General features: G+C 35.7%; 1 protein-coding gene across 2 annotated transcripts in view; it reads left to right on the top strand.

Moving 5' to 3' along the window:
- The window catches only part of LOC104152952 (adaptor related protein complex 3 subunit beta 1), a 158,619-nt gene that overhangs the window by 79,784 nt on the left and 56,000 nt on the right, over positions 1-22,835 (top strand). For both annotated transcript variants that reach the window (XM_068926133.1, XM_068926132.1), the window contains 6 exons: positions 6,908-7,084; positions 12,410-12,596; positions 13,566-13,696; positions 16,046-16,157; positions 17,575-17,731; positions 20,512-20,686. In XM_068926133.1, coding sequence (XP_068782234.1) covers positions 6,908-7,084; positions 12,410-12,596; positions 13,566-13,696; positions 16,046-16,157; positions 17,575-17,731; positions 20,512-20,686 — 939 coding nt within the window. The remainder of the gene's footprint in view (positions 1-6,907; positions 7,085-12,409; positions 12,597-13,565; positions 13,697-16,045; positions 16,158-17,574; positions 17,732-20,511; positions 20,687-22,835) is intronic.

Genomic DNA, 22,835 nt, shown 5'->3' with positions numbered 1-22,835 from the left:
AGATTCACTCTTAATTACAGTAAAATTCAGGTCTGTTTCAGTTTTCCATTAATTGACATCTGTTATGTATTTGAAACCACTGTTTTTCTTTCTACCTTCCATTTTGTTTCTATTTGTATGTCTAAACTTTTATTTTGGGTGTTTCCAGACAAAGATCTATGTTTTTATTTTTGTATAGTGTTTGAGTACCTAGATCTTTATGTAGTACAGCTCAAGTTACCTCCTTTCCTCCACACACTTCAATAGCTGTAGTAGAAGAATGATGGTCTGTTAGTGTTCTAAAGATATTAAACAAGACAGTAATTAGATCTCTTTAAATCTCTGCTTTTCAAAAATCATACAAACTGTTTGGCTGCTAATATGTCAGGTTAATATACCATTGTACCTTACCATTTAACGACTTAGTAAATTAGGGGTCAGAAATCTAAGGCGTGCTAGTCTGTGCTAGATGTTCACTCTGAGGGAGGCTTAGTTTTGTACGATTTTTAGAGTGGTAAGAATTTTAAAAAATTATAGAAAAGGGGTGTTTAGAGAAGGATAATACTGGTTCAGTCCAGAAGTCCTTGTAATAGAATAGGCTTATCTTCAGCAGTGGCCAGTAACTGATGCCGTAAGAGGAGAGTGAAAGAGTTCATTGTGATGCTCCTCCAGCATACCTTTGCAGATTCTTACTGAGAGCTTGATGTCACTATCCACTGTCATGTTTTGTAATCTAAAAATCCTAGTTAATCCTAATCTGGTTAATCTCCTCATATTTCATATCTCTGATCATCCTGTCCCCTTTCTCTGTATCTTTTCTGATACTTCTGTACTATAATAGTCGGGGTATGAAATTTTGTGCAGTGATGTAATTATATTATTTGTTCTGTGTTATTTGTCTTGCTTTCCTAGTGGTGTTTACCTTTTGACTTCTGCTAAACATTGAGTTATATTCCAGAGAATAGTAGAATTGTTCATGATTCCAGGATATTTTTCTCTAGAAATAGTTCCAAGTCCATCACTATATGTAGAGTTGTTTTTCTGAAGTTCTGGTGTTAACGTATGAAATTCATCTGCCTCACTTCTCCTTAATTGTTAAGTGTCCCTAATAAGTTATCTTCAACTCTTCATGCTCTTTTAGTTTTGATTACCCTGAATACTTTTGTATCAGCAAGGTTTGGTCTCCTCACTAGATAGCCCTCTTCTAGGCTATTTGCTAATCTGCTGAGCAGCATATTTTCTTCTAGAGATCGCTGTGGGACTTCTGATAATTGCTTTTCATTGTAACCATTTTTCTTTCTAGTCCTTTTTTTTATTCATCAGAACACCTTTCCATCTCTTGAAGGTTTAGTTTTTCAAAGATAATGATGAGGAGTTGTCAAATGTGTCGTATAGTACATGCACTTCTAGAAAGATAATGACATGAGAAAGTTTCAGAACAGTTTGGCCTTAATCTGCCTGCAGCCTCACAGGCAAGATCTTGGATATCCAAAAGTGTATTTTGGGACAGTGATATTTCTTATTGGCCTGACAAATCCAGTTTTAATAACAGCATAAATGCTTAAAAAGTTGGAGGAATGCTTTACATTTATCCATACAAGCAGCAAATAAACTTGATTCACTTCTAGAATACTAGCGCAGAACTGCTGTTCTTTTTCCTCTACGAATTTGTTGTATTGCAATAATACATGATGGCTTCAGCATCGGTGTTTGATACCATACAAATTTATAAGAAAATATCTCTCTTTCAAAACACCTATGATCCAGAGTTTGTCTAAGTGCAAAAACTTGCAGTTTTAATCTGAATTAAATTTTAAAGTGAATTAGTTAGACCAGCTTGAGTAAACTGGATTAATACATGAGATACTTTTGTTTACATTTGAAGTATGCCTTTTTTGATTTACCATAATTCATTTTAGGAATGAATGAAGCTAAATCAACTTATCAAGAATTAGCTCTGAGTCAGAATGGCTCAGTGCTGGCCTACGTTTGTGCTTTTCCTCAAATAAACAAGCTGCAGTAGGTTCTAAATTAGTTTCTCCCTGTTCTTTTTAGAAAAATAATTTATGATGATACTTTGTACCCTGTAGTGATTGTTTTCTGGGTGATGGGAATTTGGTAATTCTGGTGAGATTTTTCTTGTCTTATGTCTTATAGCACTACTAAGCTAGTTTTTTCTTCTGCTGGCTGGCAAATTCTGGCATCTTCTTTTTCCTTACAGAGATATTTTTAGTTCCTTGTGGAATATGAGAATATGAGTGGTCTAAAGTGCTGTCGAATCTAGAGATGGGGAGGAACACTTTTAGATGGGATTAAGGAGTTGCAAATTTAAAGGAAGAATAAGATAGATGGAAAAAAGCACATCACTGATGGAAGCAATTAAAAACTATTAATTACTGAGGAGATGAGGGTTTGGTTGGGATTCTTATCACTAGAATAGATGATTGGGGGGTTTTGCCACTCTTTCTTCTGTTTACCCAAAAATAAGAAATTCAAGTTCCTCTGTACTATTCTTATGTAGATACTGCTTATTGCTAGTTTTCTGATATGGCTTCGTAGCCGAAACAGCTTGCTTTCTTTAATTAAATTCTCCTTTCCTCGATTTTGAGAAGGTGTCACAAGGTATGAGCTTTATAGTTAGTACATATTTCAGTTCTGCAATCTTCAGATTCTAACCACTTTTTTTTTCTGTTCTAGGATGCACTTTAATAATGCATTTTTAAACCTTTAGATATAATGCTTTAATAAGTGTTTCTCTTAATTTGATTATTTATTTATTCTCTCTGATATCAGTATAAGGGAGAAGCTGTTTTCTTTTCTGAATATGCGACCTTTGGGACGCTGTACCCACACATGCTATGTACTGAATTTGAAGCAAGTATTTAGCTTGAATAAAACAAAAAAAAAAACAAAACAAAAAAAAAGAAACCACTATGTAGGAGGGGGCGGTCATCCATGGAGATCCTTTTTTAAAAGAAATTTTATGTGTGGAGGTTCAAATAATGGAGGAGTCCTTGAAAGGTTTTACCATATGAAAACAAAAAGCAACACTTATCTTTTACTCCTTTCTTATGTGCCTTCCCTTCTTGCTAACAGTCTGACACTTCACATCAATAACCTCCCTTTTCCTGTTTTTGATTCCAAGTAAAATTTAAAAAGTGATAGTGTGAATGTAGAAAATTAGATCTAATTTGATATTTGTTCGAGTATCTACTTGGTCCTTTCATTACAAAGTATATAACCAGAATTGGTGGTTTTAAGATTTACTTTGGTGTGGTATATTGTCTGATAAGGTTAGAGCTGAAGTACAATAGCTTTTGATTTGTGCTGCTTGCAGGGTGACCTGTAAAATCTTTGCAGATGTCTTTCTCTGACTCCAGTGAGCACCCAGGATCTTATTCTGGGGGGGGGAGGGGGGGGGGAGGAGAGGTGGGCTTTTTTTCTTTTTTTAATTTACCTTCTCTCTTTCTTTCTTTTTTTTTTTTCTTGTCTCTTCTTTCCCTCCAGCCAGGTAATGGGTTAAAATGGCAGCAGAAACTGCCTTCTGGTACTAAGGCTTGAAAAGTGCACTTAACCACTCGCTCAGGGCATACAGAATAAAACATCAGGCAAAGTAATTTACAGTCCTGTTTGCCTTTAAGGATAATGCAGAGCAGGGGTGCATAATGAAAGTATTATTTCCTGCATTTTTGTCGATTCAAGGTCCCTACTTATGCTATACTGGAAAAGGCAATGAAGGTCTAGAAGTGGCTTCGTTTCTTATTTGCTGTTTTGAATGCCCTGAAACAATGGCAGCCAGATCGAGTGCTTGGTATTACGTGGTTGAGGACTGGGAGACTTAAACAGAGGGAAAAAAATCTGAAAATATTGTGTGATTTTGACCCCAGATGAATCCAGTGACACGGAAACGTTGGGTTCATCAGTTCCACATATACTTCTCATTAAAATGGCTTCCACTCAGAGTTTGATTCAAAAAGTCTTTAATTGATATTGATTCTTTTTGCACAAAACTGTGTTTAATATATACAGTATTTACATAGTAAGCTAACCACCTGGTTAAAAGAGAGAATCTCATGAGATATTTCATCTCTCTTCTCTTCTTACCATTTTTCAAATTAAGCTTTGTTCTGGTTTATTTATTTTGAATTCTAAAAATAAAGTGTTTGTTACTGTAAGAGCGACATTTTACAAACCTGCTTGATATAACGGGAAAGGCTTGAAAGAGTAAAACAGTATGCCTCTAAAGATTTCATTGTGTTTGTAAAGTGTAGGCCTGGATTTTACTGGCAGAAGCGTAAGACTGAAGTTTGTTATCGATAATTAATACTGTTCTTGAAATTGGTCTGCACCGTAAGCTATATTTGGTTTGTAAAAATATACCAGTAGGATAAAGGATGTTTCTAGTAAGCTGCTACCTAAACTGGTTTAGTTCATGATCTCTTGTAGAATTGTAAAATTTTAACAAATCTATAATGAAATATTTAAGAAAAATAAATCTAGCATAACTGAAATCTGAAGTTGCCCATATATTCTTATTTAGAAGTATCTGTCTGTACAGCAGGCAACTTGAACTGCTCCAATACTGGAAAATTTAATGTACCACTCAATTACTATTCTTTAGCCCAATTTAAAATAATAGATTGGGAGTGAGGTCTTAATGCAGTGTAACCTTTGGAACATTAGAAATAACCTCTTTCCCTTCTGAAATCAGTGTACAGTAATGGCATCAGTCTCACCGTATTGCAGATGAACATTTTCTAACTGTGTTTAAACTCTTCAGATTTAGCAGTCGTTCAGTAGCTTGTTCCCTTCTCTCATCCCATAGGTTCCAAGACTATTTAAATGTGTTTTGACAGTATTGCAAAAATAGATATTTTATCTATATCCAATCAGTATTTGTGTGTATTTGTGTATGTTATATCTCTGTGTTATAGCACTCTCATTTGTTTTGTAGGTATGTTATCTCTATGTTAAATATCTTTCTGTATTTGGATTTGGCATTAATCTCTCTTGAATTTTTTTTTAATGGTAATTTTGTCTTTCCATGCTCTTTTTGCCTTCTCTTCCAGTAGAGTTAATCCTTTGCTTTCCTCGTAGTGTGTTTGTTTGGCACACGTGTGTCTGATGTGTATTTGCACCAGCGTGAAACATAGAGCAAGATATGGTTAGCTTGACTTTATGCAATGCTGTTTCCAAACTTTTTGGAGCAATAGACCATTGTTAATCATTAAATTTCTTCTGAATGTAATCTTCATTTCTTTAGCATGATTCAGTGGGCTATTTATTAGGGATTATGGACCATAGTTTGGGAAGTGCTATCCTGCATGTTGATAGCTTCCTTGCACTTTTATAAATGTACTTCAAAAGCATTACTTCTGAATGTTAAAAATATACAAGATAGGATACTTGGCAGTTGTTTTCCATTGTTGCTTCCCCTTGTAATTCTGCCACATATATATTCAGATATGAATTATTGACAAATGCTGGAAAAAATATTAAAACATGCAGATAGGATGATAAGAAATAATGTTTTGAGAACCACAGGGCTGAATTTCTCAAACTTGCCTATTCCTGTGATTTTTACCTAAGGCAGAACTTGCACTGACTTAAATGTGAGCTCATTTTAAAAAATCACTGTAAGTCATAGTGATGGAAGGTGTTTGTACAATTTTTTTCTTAACTTTGAAAAAAATACAGCAAAATATTACTTGAAATTTCAGTTAAGGTTGGAGGCTTTCCTTTGACAGTTCTTTTTCAAACTACAGTCAATTATTTTTCAGGAAAGAATGTGATTTATTTTCCCTAATGGTATTTCAAAACATCTTGAACAAGAGTCTATATAAAACTTGCATAGTGTCTAAAGACTGTGGCACTCTCAGGACATGCTTCTACCCAGAAGAATTTTCTTGTCATATACCTTCCTCCTTCCTTGAGAGGAAGGTGAACAGTGTATCTTGGAGGTATATAGCACAGATGCAATTTCTAATTTGACCATTGTGTAATACAGGATAACCTGCCTTTGAGAAGAGTGTATGTGTGTTTCTTCATCTAACTCCTGACTGCTTGTAGCCAAATGCCTCCTGGAGTATGGGCTTCAGCTTCCTTCTGTGGTGTCCCATTCTGCTGCTCCTCTGACTGGCAGTATTGTGCTTAACGCCATGCACTACAAATCGATCCAACAGCTGCTACTTCAGCTATTCTATGAAATACAGTTTAGTAGCATCGAAAGAGTAAGACCTGTTTGTACTTTCCAGTCATAGTGTTTTAATTAAGGGAAGGTTTAAAAAAAAAAACAAACTCTTAGATCCAACTCAAAAATTGGAAGAAATAATTTTGAGCTCTTATCTCAAATTTTATGTTCAGCTTGTCTTGGATGCTTACAAAAATATGAGCCTCACTGCCAAAAAATTTTAAATAAAATTGAAGGAAAGCTAGCAATCATCTTTAAAGAACTACTGCTGCTTTTTTAAATAGACGGGCAGGAGTTGAGGAAACTGTATTTTTGGCAACCATTTCTGTATGAATATCTGTCACAAAAAGTGTTGTGTTTCAACATGGTGTTTAGCATAATCTAGTGGCAAGAACTCTGGCTGCGTCTCAGAGACTTGGATTGTCTTCCCAACTGCCACCAGCTTGTACTGTGAACAGGAACAAATTGCATCTTTGTGTCTCTGTTGCCGTTCTGCTCTCTTTTTCCTGGCAATGTGGAATGTGGTTTTTTTGGGGGCAGAATCTGCATCTTACACATGTAGGTACACTGTCTACCACAGCAGGTGTGATGGACAATGTTTGGTTTGGGTCTTTATTAGTTGCATGGCAATTGCATTTAAATAATATTTCGTTTAATTTGTTACTGAACGCATACATGTACAAGCCCACCAAAAGTCTTTGTAAATGTATTCACTTACAGTGTTTAATATTTTCTCAGGTGCCAGTAGCAAGGGCAAGCATTCTCTGGCTCATTGGAGAGTACTGTGAACGAGTTCCAAAGATTGCACCTGATGTTTTGAGAAAGACAGCCAAGAGCTTCACTAATGAAGATGACCTTGTAAAGTTGCAGATCTTAAATTTGGGAGCAAAACTCTATTTAACAAACTCAAAGCAGGTAAGGCTAACGTTGAATACAAACAAACATGTATGTATTTACAGTCACGGTAATCTCTGTGCATTCTGCGTGAAACAGTGGCAATTTATATAAATAATTTAAGCGTTTTCACTTTGTTCTACAAAAACACCCTGAAATTCAGTTTTCAAGAAATCCAACAAACTAAATCTAACCAGGACTTTTTGGATACGTGCTATATTGTAAATATGAACATATTGATGAGATTGCTTTTTTTAGCCTCTTTATTGAGAAAATCTGTGGGTTCCCTCTCCCCTCCTCCCCCATAAGTAGCACAGATTGGTTCTCAAATTGTGATTTACTATTGCTTGGAATAAAAAGCAGAATTTTCAGCAGACTACTGTCGTTTTGGATCTTTTGTTAGCCACTTTTCCATCTAATACAGTCGTCTGATGATGCAGATTCTTGGTGTTGTATCTGAGTCAGAATGACTGACCGTATCCTTATACTGTAGGGAATGTGGGAGATGGGTTGTCTTGCTGTTCATTTGAACAAGAAGTTGCTTGTATTTTGCTCAAGAGTTATCTAAAAGGAGATGCCATCAAAAGGCCTCTTTATGTCTGTCCATCAGTGTTCATCTTAAAGGTAGTGACCGCTTTCCCTTTTTCTATGTTTCTTTTTATTTCACTTTACCTTGTGAAGATAGTGGGTTTTGATCCTCTTTAGTGATAAAGATAATCTAAAAATGTCAGATAATGCAAGAAGATGAACTTAGACCTGCCAGAATCTCCAGGCAGCTGAAAACAATAGCTATGAGAAGTGCCAACTGCTTCATTCATCTCAATGACAGCACTGTGAACTCTGTCACTGTACAGCAATGGAATATAGCATTTTGACACTAATTTTTTTGCTCTAATTTCCATTATTACTGTAAAAGGTTATAAAATCAAAGATATTTTCCCAAACATACAAGGAAAATATTCTCTGAGATATATATGCTTTCCTGGACTGTGAGGCCTTTCTGTTTTACAACAGACTGGGCGGTACTGGATATTGCAGCTGTGCAACTACAGTTGTGGTGTATTTTATCCTTGATCGTAGCTGCAGCTACAGATTTGATAGTTTTTGTGTGTCTGGATCAGTGAGAGTATATTCTGTAGGTCATGTAGGAGATGAACTGTCTTGCCATTCATTCAAACCAGAAGCTGTTTGTCTTTTGCTCATACAGTCTAAAATGGGGTGACAGCAAAAGGTGACTACTTCCTCTTTCTGTCAGTGCTCATCTTAATGAATATGCTAACTGAGCTAAGGAAAGACTGGTTTGATTATCTGCATAGTCTCATATTGGGCCATTATGTAATATTATACTGCCTGTGCCAGATGGCCAAAATTTCTTGGCTTAAAAGGAGATCATAATTTCTGTGATCTTTTTTCATTTTCACATGATCTTAATACAGTTTAAACACTCCCTGAAAGTGTTTCATATCCTTGGATACAAAAAAGGGACTGAAAAAGCTGAAGGAACTGTGTCTACTGAGGTACTTGCTACATGATGAATTTTATGGGAGGGTGCTTTCCTTTTGGCAATGATTTTAGTTTAGTGAGAGATAACTTATCTTCTCAACTGATCGAGCTGTTCCTGTACCAAATTCTACTGAAGTGGGCTGATGATCTGACTTGATTCAAAGCTCTTGCCAAACAAGGATGTGAAGTTTTGCCTTTAGGATAGTTTTGCCTACATGTATGTCCTTATTCCCGGGAATAAGACTCTTCTCTACCCACTCAATATTAAAACATTTCTTGAAACACTTCACACGCTATTTTTTTCTTTTTGAATGCTTTGCAGTTTCATCCAAAGTCAGTGCAGTTGTGAAAATCTCAAGGATAGTGTCACTTTATTTAAAAAGTAGTGGTAGGATAGCATAGAGGCTCAAAAATAAAGAAAAAAAAAAATAGTGTTCCTTCTCCAAGTAAGGGAAAGGCAGCAAGTAAAACTCATCTGTTGAAAGTCTTATTTAGTGAAAAGCACAACATTGGGGAGGAAATACGACTTTTTTTTTCCACTTTCCATAGACTATCTTATTTGATTTTGCCATTAACTTTCTGAGGCAATGTTCAAATAGTTAATGCAACACATTCTTGGGAATACTTTTAAGATTCAGGATTTTTATAAGAATTTTCAATAATATTCTTTCTTTTAGTCCTCTGATCACCCCATGAATTTTCAAAGACTGATTATAATTTAAGGAAGAGCTTCAGGTTCTATCCTGTTTGGATAAATACTGAATAAGAACAGACTTTCTTCTGATTGTATAGGTTGTTCAATAAGCATGCATATCAATATGCTAAATAGCTGTCTAAGATGGCTTCATTTGAGAGAAACAGTTATGCAGAAAACACAGTCCAGGCAACTAGATGTTGTGTTTTTGAATGTAGCAGGAAGGAAAAAGGGGGTTTCAATGTGTTTCTATTGTGTTACACAGCAGTCACACTGGAAAAAGCTCCAAATAGTCCTAGTATACATACAAATATTCTCTCAAACATAGTTTAGCTCAATATGCTTGTCTAAAGTAACTAAGTATGCAAAGAATCGATGACTGCGGGCTAATGATATCAAAGAATGGATAGGTAGCAGTTTCTCTCCAACTGTAGAACCTCATCCTTTTGTGTGAGATTTTTATTACAATGTTTTTCAAATGGGGATCTACTAAAAAGCTAATTGTTGTTAATATAGGATACACGTTAGACTCTTAAATCGGACTATCGCCTCTGGAAAGTTCTAGGAATGTTACCAAAGGTGACTTGAAGTATACTTCTCACATCACCTTATCCAAAACATACAAACAATCGTAACAGATGCTAACAATGTGGGGATAAAAGAGATGACGTTATGCCTGTACAGTGAGCATGTCCAGATAACAAGCGATGGTGGCATTTGATAATATATGTACTAAATCTCTATATCACGCTATTTTGTCTTACTGTACTATGAAGTAGTCATTGTGTGCAGAAACTGTCATATTTCACCGGATTAACTTGCTTGCTCAAATAATTTTCAGCTTCTTATGGGTATTCCTTTGTTGGTGAACGTGATATGTATTCATTAATTTATTTTTGGTTTTTAATTAAAATTAATTGTTTCTATTAGCTACTTCCATGTAGAAAAGCTTCTCTGATTGTTTGGTTGCGTTGCCATAAGACAGGAAAAAAATTAGCGTTTTCTTGTTGTTTGCATGGAAACTATACTATTTATGATGCTTGGAAAGGAAACTTCTTGTATGAAGCATTCCCCCATAAGAATTTGTTGTTTCTTTATTTTTTACAAGAGGATATGGGAAATATTTGAGGGGAGAGGAGAAGGAGGAGGAAGAGAGAGGGAGGTGGAGAAGATGACCCCATTAAAGAAAACACAGCCTTTCACGATCACCTCTCTTTTCATTCCATCCGTACTCGTGGAAAAAGTGCCTACCATGATAGCAAGGCCCTCAACCTTCTCCCGTCGGTATAGCAATTTGCCAGCAAACATCACTGTGTTCTGTGATCCGTTCTGCTGAGGCTTCTGCCATGACATGGAGGAGGCTTGTTTTGTTTTACAGAGGAGAAGTGATGGCAAAGGCTGCCAGAAGCGTCCCCGGCTTTGTTTAGTCCATGTTACCTTTCCACTTCCATTTAGATTAAATAGTGTAAGCCCTGCGTGAGTGCAGATTGCATATAGTCTATCTGATGTAGTAGTTGTTTAAAATGTTATGCCTTGATACAAAAATAGCTGCCAGTAAGCTACAAAATATATGTAGGAAAGTTTTCCCTTTGCCAGAGCTAAGACAGTACCTTGAGAGAAAAAATACCTTTTCGTAGAACCATCCTTGGACAGCAGAGGAAAAAAAGAATTGAGGAAAAGAAGTGTTTCACCGAAAAGTTTTTTAAATATACTTTTACCATTATTCAAATGTAATATGACCAATTTGTTCAAATCTTTGGTACCATAGGGCATTTTGTGAAATGCTTGCTTATATTGCATTGTATACAGTTAAAATTAAAACCCGATTTTTATTATGTATTTTACTTACAGCAATCAAAATATTCTGAAAAAGTATTTTTACGTTGATCGAAAAGCTCTAACCTGCATCCACAAGGTGGAAGTCATTAAACTGAGCTTTTCCTTAGCAAATTTTACAACACAGAATTGACTGAATTTCTTAGATATTCACATAATTGAAACTGTTGTTTTTATAACACAACACAATCAGTAAGCAAAGTTGATATAAAAAAAAACATGCATGGAAGATACTTTCTTGGTATAAAGAAAAAGAAAAATCCCCTTTGACAATGCATTTTTAACCCCGGGTAACTCATCCGTTCTGACTTGGTACACTAAAAATATACTTCCTTGTGATGGCAAATGATTTTGTCTTTTTCCCATTTGCTTGGAAAATGCTCATATGAGCAAAACGGTATACTTCTTTCAAATCTGTTTAATGGATACAAGTCTGTTCAGCATTATTGTTTTGTTTACTGTATATCTAAGGTATCGGAAAGTCTTCTCTCCTCCCCGATGTTAAAAATTAAACTGAATTATTAAAATTATTTAATACATGTTAATATTCTCAGACATCATATTAGGAAATCCTATTATGCTGTAAAAAGCTGTGATAATATAAGTTGCTCTCTTACATAAATAAATAAATGACCGATATTACTGGAGGCTTTAAGCTCCAAGAAAAAAATGGAAGAAGTCTTTTATCCTGGTTTTTAGAGGGCATCAGCAGCTTGCTTTTATGAAAAAGTAACAGCTAAATGCACTGCAAATAATTTGCAGTAATCCAGTTCAGTGATTCATGTGTCTGCTTTAATGGGTCATAATTCAGGATAAAGTAACTGAGTGCAGTCAGAGTGCAGACACTGCTTATGCCAGGGACAGTATCTCTTCATAAAACACACCTCAGCAGAAGCAGTTTGCCAGCCCCCTAATACCCTCTGATGTTTTGATGTCCTGCATATTTTTCCGATTAAGTTTTGAGTGCCATGTTTTTAGTTGTATTTCCACATTCATTATCCTCACGTAGACCCTTCAGCGGGTTTGCCATATATGATTATTTTTTTAATGATGCCTTTCTTTCCACTTCAGCAGTTTAATAATCTAGCACATGGCTGCTTCTCAGTACTCAGCATTCACCTCCCCAGTACAGAAGAGGACATGTGCTTTGGCTTCAGAATTCCATTTGCAGCTTTAGAAATGCATATTCCCTGTGGAACAACATTTGTTTGACATAACCATTCATTTTTATTACCTCTTTAAATATGTTTATCCAGAGTTATCAATAATCATAAATAACTTGTATTCTGGTCTTGTCCTGTTTTTCTCCACAGACAAAATTGCTTACCCAGTACGTATTAAATCTCGGCAAGTATGATCAAAGCTACGACATCAGAGACCGTACAAGATTTATTAGGCAGCTTATTGTTCCGAACGAGAAGAGTGGAGCTTTAAGCAAATATGCCAAAAAGATATTCCTGGCACAGAAGCCTGCCCCATTGCTTGAGTCTCCCTTTAAAGGTATAAGCACCAAAATCATTTGGTAAACGTTCATTGTGTGAAGGAACGTGGCAGCATATTCTATTTCAGATATGCTCACCGATTGTGTCACTTAGCAAATACGAGTGATTAATATGCAAGGGTACTCGCTGCACTTGCTTGCTTTTCGGTGAGCAAGGTTTGTATGTTGCACACACATTGCATTTATCTGAGGATAATCCCGGACAAACTGATCAATTTCTGTTCATGTTGATTTTAAATTTGGTTCAAATAATACCGGGTGTGTCTTCAAGAAAAAAATATACTTCCATTTTAGATGAACAGCATTAGTCTTTTAACTAGACTTTAATAGGAGATTGTTGATATGACTATTGTAAACGCTTTATCAATCTGAAATAAACTGAATCTCAGTAGATTAAATTTTTATTGTTTTTTCCCCAAAGTGAGACTTTTCCATGTGCATTTTTTCTGTCTTTTTAAAGATAAGAACTGCTGTCTGTCTTCTCAGATTGAAAACTTATCAAGTTATCTCAATTAAAAATGCTCTCTTACTATGATGCTTTGCAATTTTAATTTTCATACTTATTTAATCCTAGTTTTGAAGCTCTAAAAGCAGCTCCATTTTGAAGAAAAAACTATTAAAATTCTGGATGTGTTTGTGCCAAGACATGTATATGGATTGTTTAACTGTGCTGTCATTCTTAATATTCACAGTAAAGTAATTTTTAGAGAAGCTACATTTCAGAGCAACACCTCTAAACACACTGACTGATTAGCTTTTTTATTGACCATTATGGGGGAGATTATTGTAATCTATGGACTGAAATCAGTTTTTTGACCTATGAAGAGCTTCCTAGTTTATATTTATTCCGTGACATTTGAGGTAATATAATGCCAATTACCTTTAGCCCTGATTAAGATTGCTCTTTTTGGTAGAGCTCATGTTGTTGGTCTCTACCTCCCCTCCCCCCCCCCTTTTTTTTTTAATAGCTCGGGATCATTTCCAGCTTGGCACCTTGTCGCACACGCTGAACAGTAAAGCTGCCGGCTACCTGGAGCTGTCCGACTGGCCAGAGGTGGCGCCCGACCCGGCCCTGCGCAACATTGAGGCCCCTGAGGCGGTAGGTTGACGTCATTCAAAGTAACTTTGGTTAGGGCACTGGTAGGTATATAATATTATATTAAAATAGAAGCCTTTAAGTTCTGTCTTTATGTTGTGCTGCAAAATGTTGGTGCACGTGAACGTTGCCTGTTGATCTCGTTTTAGCCTACGCTGCAAACAGAAAATTTTAAAAGCTGCAGGACAGCTGCTGTTTCTTTTCACAAAGTGGACTAACTGTAAGCTGCCTCTGCTTCAGTCACAGCTTAAATGCCTTTCTTCCCCTCCATCTCACTTTTGCTACCATGCCTCTCTCATTAGCTATGCAGCAGTATGTTAATTGCTGTTAATGATGAGAGTTGCCAGATTATCAAAGCAGGAGGTGAGCAGAGATTTTGTTAGTGTACAGATATTTAATCAAATCCAGGTTTAAAGAGAAAAAAATTAATAATATAAAGAAAAGGCAGCAGCAGAGGAAGCAATTATTTATGTTTCAAAGTGTGAAGTTCAGAAGAGAGCAGGTTGGGCATTTCGGAACAGAATTTGCAAAGTTTTTATGAAAAGAAAATGGCAGCTGTTAGTGCACTAGTCGTTTGTTGACATGACAGGGCTAGTCGTCTACCTGTCGACAGCTTTGTGTTACTGGGATTGCAAACCCTGAGGCAGAGTTGGGTTCTGGTGCAGGAGCTGTGATTTATGCATCGGGTACCCAAGTGTTCATAAAAGTAGGTGCAACCTCTTGAATGGTAAGAGAAGTTGAAATGTAATGTATATATGTGTAATATACAGTGATAATATAGTATATATAATATGCTGTGATGATGATACTACCAGAGAGATGCTGTTGTAACAGGTATAACCAAAGAAGAGCGTGGTCCTTGTCATAAGCAACTTCCACATTAATTTGTGCCTGAAGTAATTTGCAGATAAGGTGGTAGGAAAGGAATGGGGAGAGAAAATTGAATGGGTAGAGAAAATTTAAAAAAACAGATATTATCTGCAGAGGCCAGTAAATAGAGTGATGTGGTAGAAAAGGCATTTCTCCTTAGTAGGTTAATATTACTTGCTTACCGCTTATATGCGTTTCTGAAATGCATATATGCGTTTCATAAAAAAAGGTATTTGTATACAAAATTCCAAAAGTTTTTATGAAGAGACTCTCAAGACAATCAGCTCTGGGCAGATATTAAAAATGAAGGGATTGTGTGAAAGAAGGTGTGGAGACACCTTCTTCCATAAAATAAAAATTACCATTGGTATTTTTTCTTGCTGGAGTTGCAGGAAATTGGTCAAATGAAATAACATCCGTCTCCAACGTAACAGGAAACATCTCCCCCCAGCCATTTAAACCTCAAAACAAACATGAAAATCCTTTCCTTGAGGTCTCTTGTCAAAGTATTTCCCTTTGGAGAGTGCCTCACTGTCATTAATTTTGTGGTTTCTCTAATACTACTGTATGTGCCTATACAATGTATATGAGTGAACCTCAGTTATTATGCTGCAATCCAGTATTAAATCATTATTCATATCCAAAGGAACATTGGCTTTCTAAATATTAATTGCTAGGTAAAAAAAAAATTGCAAAGCTTTGATAGTGTTTGGTGTTTAAGAAGAAGCCAATGTTCCTCGAGCCATACACCATTCAAGCTCGTTGCTAGAGCTCTTTCAAAAGTCTTTCTCTAGATCAGAGCTGTCACTGAGGCAGACCTGTATCACTCTGATATAGTTGTCTGCTTATTAGTTTTTTTTCCTGGCCTGCCAGAGTTCGTTGCTGCTCCTTCTCCAGTAGGCTTAGGGGAAAGGCGGGAGGCAGTGGCGGGGAAGTCCGGCCAACGTATTGCTGTATTCTAGTCTCCTCTTGGTTGTAAGAGTTATTCTCACTTGGGGAATTGCAAATGAAGTGAAATGTAATTGCCCTATGGATACTGGAACTTGTGCTGTCTACTGGATCCACCAAAGTTTTGTCCTTAAAATTTGGGATGATGAAGGGTGGTGACCAGCTGTATTTACCCTTGTTTCCTTCAGTCCAGTCATAGGCTAACTGAGCTGGATCCAGAGATATAGCTTTCAGACTTCAGGTTCTTTGGTACAGAAATTTATTTATGGTTACTGATGCTTTTAATCCACCTTAGTAAATCTTCTCTGGCTTTTCTAATAGACATATCTCACCTTTTATAGGTATGTACAAAACTTCTAGTGCTCCTAATTGTGTAAAATGACAGGAAGTTGAATAGTTTCTCTTATCTTGCTTAGAACATTTATTTAGAAACTGCCTAATACTACTACTGCAGGAGTTTTTCTTTGCCACAATGTGTGTCTATTTTTATATTGTTGACTGTAAAAGTAAACTTAAGTTGAAATTTATTTACAGGCAAAAGAATGGACTGTATTTCTAGGTAAGACAAAGAAAGAGAAACCTAGTGAAAAGTTTTACTCTGAATCAGAAGAAGAGGAAGATGAATCTGCCAGCACCAGTGCAACAGGTAGGTTTTGGGAAACTAACTTGCATGTCTGTAGCATAGGCAACTTTATCATCACAGCTGGCTGCTATAAGAGCTGGAGTCTTTTTTTTAAAAAAATCTAAAAAGAATGAACTCCCTCACAGCCCTGCCCTGCCCCTGTAAACTGTACATAGAAATAAGGAACTTGGGAAAGAGTTAAATTCACTGCAAATGTGTAATATCTGGTAACTGTACCAATAGAACCTATATGTTCCTTACATGAATTGGAATTTGCTTTGTTTCCTAGTTAAATTAGCTGGCATGCTATTTTCATCCAGCTTTGTGTCTGGTAAGAGTAATGAAGGTTGGTAACTCCAATTAAATCTAAATGCACCTAACATTCTGAGGGAAGAATGCCTATAGCCTTAGTTGATGGGAATTGTAATTTTGAACTTTTTTGGAATTTGTTGTTGATGAAGTACTATTTTGATAGCATGTGTTGCTATGTTGATAAATGGACAGACTTAGTTAACTGTGTTGTATTTCATGAGTTCTTATTCAGTAAACCGTGACTGTGTTAGTTTTATTCTGGAGCTCTACACAGTATTATCTGCTTATTATTATTGGGGTAATGATGGAGAAGATAACTGGCAGCTGCCTATCAAAATAGGTGACCTAAGGAGCTCCTGACCAGTCTCTTACTTAATGCTTGATAGGTGGTTCCCCGAGACTGCCATTTCAGTAGCTCTTAGTATAGTTTAGATGTGGTAAAGAATGAGATTCCCCTTGACCCTTTCTAAACCTCAGAGCAGAGGAGGACTGCTAGGTCCAGAGTGTAGACACAGCCAGTGTTCATTATTACAGGCCTAAAAGAATTGGCAGCATCTTGTTGAATGGAAAAGAGCGACTTTCAGATCTGAATGTGGAGCTTCTTCCCTCTTACGCCTAAACTGAGGAAATAAATAGAGGAAAAGAAGTACTTAAGAATTGTGTCAAGGAAATTAATGATCTCTGAAGCAAGAATATATTCACTTCAGATATCTGAACATTTTGTAACTATAGGATTAATTAAAGGATGCGTAATTTGTTTAAATCAGTGGTTTGATAGTCATCACTATCAGCATTCAAGAATAGATCATCTAATTAAGTAATTAGTTTAAAATAATCTTGCAGTAAAGTGAATATATAGATTAGAGAATTTGAGGTCATCTCTGACACTTGATAGGGTTATATAACTTTGAAGACGTAGGTAAGTATCCACGTACAACTAAGTTATTATTAGAAGTTCTCCTGCGGTAAAGTACAGCACTGTATGCTAAAGATAACAAGTTTTAAACCAACAAAAGTTTGTAAATGTTAGAGGAAGGTGATTTTATCATCTGCTTTTGAGTTGGGTAAATAATGCTAAAAATGTAAAATATATAGGAAAAAATATGTAAAAAAGCTTTTTTTATGTCAGAGAGTGAGTCTGGCAGTGAAAGTGAGAAGGAAGATAAGGAGGAAGACAGCAGCGATGAGAGTAGTGGAAGTTCCTCTTCCAGTGAAGAATCGAGTGACAGTGAATCAGATAGCAAAGAAAGTACAGTAAAGACAACATCTAGAACTGCTGAGGAAAGGTAGGTGTGCATATATGTGTGTTTAAAAATTTTTTTTTATTGTTACTAGGTTTTAGAGCGCTCCTGCTGTAAACACTCTGCTAAGCAAGCAATTAGGTTGCTTTTTTTTTTTTTAACCTATATGTGTTTTTTACCTGTATATATTTAGTGTGTGAACTGGGTTTATATTTTCATTAATAAGACTGCTCTTATGTTTGGAATTAATTTCTGACTTCAGTAAAATCTTGGGTGGCTTTCTGAAAATTGATGTAACCTTGGGAGGCTGCATTAGTGATCAAACAGTTGTATGAAACACTTAATTACCTTTTGCAGCAATTTTGCTGAGAGCTAAAATTAAGTCCTTCAACACTTTGCCATTATGTAACTAAGACAATTGATTTTTCTAAATAATGTTATATTAAAAAGATTATGATCCAAATATTAGAGGCAAGGGCTGTGAAGGGAAACGGTCATAAGATACTTAAGTGTTAGCGCTTTTTAAGATTGCCCATTATCAACAGCATTATCATGTATTAAAGTATCATTAAAATTTTGAGTAATTGGGGCTAATACCTTGGATTGTAGGAATCTGTTTCTTCCACTGCTGTCAGCAAGTGGCCTCTGCAGACATGATCGCCCTTTACTCTGTAGTCTGCTGCCAGCTCACTTGATGAGTTTGCAGCTCAGCTCAGTCGTGGCTGACAGCGCTGATTGGGGCGCAGTACGCACTCTGCTCCTTTTATTACAGACAGTAATTAAAGCAGCTCGCCTTGCCACTTCCATAACAAACACAGCATAATGCCCTAATTATGACTTTATTAATTTAAGTCAGGTTTTAATGATTTTAAAAGTGATTTATATTGTTTTTCCTGTTCAGAACAAATGAAATCTGTAGGTTAAATTAATACAGGCTTTTCATCATCGCTAAGTTAAAAAGCTAGTTACCAGTAAATTCTTTTCATTAGAATAACATCTGAAATTTTAAGCAGAAAGGTAAACAATGATTACCCATCAAAAATGGCTGATGTATAGAGTAGTATTTTTTTGTTTTATCTTCAGATCTTGTTTTCAAGATAAGCTGTGTGTTTTAAGAAACAACTTGCTTTACAGATAACAAGATTTAATGGGTCGACAGTGGCTTATTTGTTGATGCAGCTACAGCTATTCCTATTCTATGGATAAGGAAATATAGACAATTTTGTTAGTACCTGCACAGTAGTATTGAAGGAGAAACTTTAAACATTTGTTTTTATCTCAGTGACCTTGGATAAGTTTTTAAGGAAATGTATATTTGTCGTATTACAACTTCATTCTGATAGTTGTTACTTTTTCACCATGGTTTTATACCATATATATATGCCACACAACTTTTTTATGATGTGTACTCCTGTGTTTCAATTTTAGGTTCACAAGCTTAAAGTTTGCTGCTTTCAGAAAAATTTCTTTTGACTATTAAAATTTTATACTTAGAGTTCAACCGTAATTACATGGATGGAGCATTGTTATCATGAACTAAATTTTAATATTGTTTTTAATGATTTTTATCATATTTGCTAATTCCATCCTAGCAAATTATTGGGAGGAAGAAAGTGTTCCCTCTAACTTTCTTTCTATTACCTTTTTCAATTTCCCTTCTCTATGTTTTTCCCTTATAAAATTGTTGTCATCTGAAACAGTATCACAGCATAGTTTACTCTTTTATACTGCTCATACAGCTAATAAAAAAAATGTATAACAACTTAATTTGAGTCCAGAGAGACTCTTAGTAATTGAGTGGTCTGGGTTTGTTTAATTATCGTTGACCTTGTTACTCTTAAAGCATTTTAGTATCGAGTTTATTGTCTTGGAGAGGAAGCTGAATCAGGTAGTATATGAAACACCTGATTTCAAAGTATAAATTGATTGCCCGCAGGGCCAAGACAGGATGTTTTATTTGTATATGCGATACTAATTTATTTGTCCCATGATAACTATGAGAAAATAGTTTTTATTTCCAATGCTATTTCTGGTTAATACTCCCTCCAGAGACAAAAGGGTAACGCACAAGTTTGTAGTGATCCTATTATTAGAAATGAACAGAGGAGATTTTGTAATATTCAGTAGCTCTTAACATAGAGCAACATAATCCAGCATTGCCATGGTGAGTGGAACTTTACTGTGTGAAGAATACTGTCCCTTGAAGTCTATGGGTCTGGCAGCTGCAAGGTACTCAAGGTGACCAAAAGTGTCAGAATGTAACATTGAAATAGCTCTTTTCTATAAACTCTTTAAAGTATTGAAATGTTTGTAGGGTATTTTAAGCCATCTTAAATGATGGTTTGATTTAGAAGGATTATTGAACAATTAAAAGCTATGTCTTGATTTTTAAAAGGGAATGTTATTTTGCAAAAAAGTCTTCACTTTTTTGTCGATCTTGATGAGGTTGACATCAAGAGTCTATCAATCATAGGTGGAGTAGTCTGAAAGGTCCTTTATTTAAAAGGGCTTCTTTCACTGCACTTCTTTCTGAAATGTCACAAGCTTGATACACACAGATGTTAGTATTTTTGTTTGACCTTTTCCCCTTTTTAGATTATATATGATGATGTATTGTGTAATGTGGTCAGATGGTTTTGTGTTCCCTTAAAGTTACTGTTTCTGTTATCTCAGCCAGGTTTCCATTATCGTGAAGAAATATTGACTTGAAACTCGTTTAATAAAAGTTTAAAATGTTAATGTAGAATACAGTACTTCCTAAGCACATTTCTTTGGTGATTTTAAGTCTGTATCTTTCTAAAATATATATGCATTTTTATATGTAGTGGTTCAGAGGACATTAAAAAGAAAGCAAAGGGGACCACCACGAAGAGAAATGCATCCAGTTCCTCTGATTCAGAGTCCAGTTCATCAGAAGAAAGTTCTTCAGACTCTAAGTCAGAATCAGACCTTAAAAGTGACTCTGAGCCTGGAAAATGCAGAAAAGCTACCTCTAGTAAGGTAAAATATGGAAAAAAAACCATTTTGTAAAATGTGAAAAGCTGCATCTAACCATCAACATATATTTATTTCTGGGGGAATGGAGATGAGTTGTGTTTTTATGGGTATCTGAGAAGCAAAATTTCTTAAGGTACTTGTTGATCTTTCAGAGAGCAATCCGAAAATAAACTGTTTGATAGCTTAAGCAAGTAAGAGTATTTTATGATAATTTGGTATTGTTATCCTATCAGATTGGGCCCCTAAAGCATAATTACTACAGGACCGGGGACTGACATGAAACAGAGTTTAAGAAACAAATGTCAGTACATTTTATCTTAAGGATTTGAAAACTAGCAGGACAGCTAGCTTTGTTTTTAAAATTCCTGTTAAAACTGAGAAAAGTGCAGTTAATGAATCCATACTTGAAGTATATACGGAGATTACTAGTATGAATATTCTTAATGAGTAATCAACTTTTATTGCTTCATATATTTTGTAGGAATATATAGTATATAGAAAGTTCCATTACTCTAAATTCTATTAGCTTTCTTACAGCATGCATGAAGTATCAAACTTTCAAATATATCTTTCTTTTAAATTGGACCCCAAAATGTGGGAAGGTGCAAAAGTGTTCAACAGAGCCATTCCTGTATCAGCTTAGTTGCAATTGCTTGCTTTAGTGAGGAAAGAGAGCTAAAGCTAATAACATCTTCATGTGCTTACCTTTTGTTTAAAATAGGAAAAAAAAAATGAGGAACTTCATGCTAAATCTGTCAAGGCAGAAGAGTAAATGGATTTCTGAAACTTACTTTTCTGTTATCAAAGATTTGTTATGCATTTCTGTCCATATGTTTTTTAAAATTAGCAGGGTAGAATTGTAACTCAAACACTTCCATTTTAATATGGGTATGTTGTTTTGAAAATTAGTTGATACTCCAAAGCATTTTCAATCATGATGCCACTATAGGCATCTATAGGCACTATATAGGTTATTGAATGGTCAAAACAGGCATCATTTGTTGCATGTGATGCAATTGTGGAAGCTATAGGGCATGCATGCTTTCAGCTTAACTGGAACTTTAAGCTGTTTTGGTGTGAGCATTCCTTGGGCATGGAAGGCCCTGTATTTTTTTAGATCTTGAGATTATGTTGTGAAAGTGCAATATTTGTAACTTTCTACGTCTGCCTAGGAACTCTGAATTGTAACCCTAACTTTTTACCTATTCCCTTCTTCTACAAAGCAAAACAAAAGATGAGGTGAGACTATAACGCTTCAGATACGGAAATGTTTTTTCTTTGTTTGGTCATTGTTTTCTTCTTAAATATCACATTGGATAACAGAGCTGATGTCAAAGTGTTTCAAACCCAGAAACCAAACTGGAACTGACCAAGAAATGGTTGTGCAACAAAAGTAATCTAAATCCTCTCAGCATAAACTCCTGTGATACTGCTAGATGGAGCATGAATTAATTCTTCTAACAGTTTGCAGCTTCTCATGTAAGCACAGTATTTTTTCACCAAAAAAATGGTACTCTGACCTGCTTAGTTCCGAGCAGCCACTGCAAAACCACGTTTAAACTACAGTGCCCTCTCTGCTGCACCTCTTCGTTTTCCTCTGGACATCTGGGGCCATTGTTCGTGATTTCTTTCACTGCAGTATCTAAACTGCCCTGATTCTTTCACAGGGAATGGGAAGACTTATCATTAAGAAGCTTTTTGTATTTTAAACAGCAGACTTCGAGCAGTCAAGATAATGTGTGAAGTCGAATGTACTGAATAATAAGGGAAATGAGATGCCCGAGAAGTTTGGGGTTGTTTCTTTGAAGTCAGTTAAAAATTGTCAAGCACTTGGACCTTAAGAGAAGAACAAGAAGCTTGCAGGAGTGATCCTAAAGCCTTTACTTGATTAAAAGGCACCTAAAAAGAAATGCAGTAGGAATAATGAGAGCTTATGAGTACTAGACATTACACTTGTTCAGTTAGAAAGCATAGAAATGAAAAATTGCAAAGCTTTTAAACATCACAAAAATTATTAAATAGCAAAAAGTTAATAAGCATGGCAACAAGGAAGGAGGCAGAGATTATTGAGAAGTAAAGATAGCATAGCACTGACTATCCAAAAGCTAAGTAACTACATTCCTTACATTTTTCTTTCTGCTAAGAAATTGGC

The sequence above is a fragment of the Struthio camelus genome, chromosome W (assembly GCF_040807025.1).
Source record: "Struthio camelus isolate bStrCam1 chromosome W, bStrCam1.hap1, whole genome shotgun sequence".
NCBI lineage: Eukaryota > Metazoa > Chordata > Aves > Struthioniformes > Struthionidae > Struthio > Struthio camelus.
Note: the sequence above shows the minus strand (reverse complement) of the source record. Positions and strands in the feature narration are given on the sequence as shown.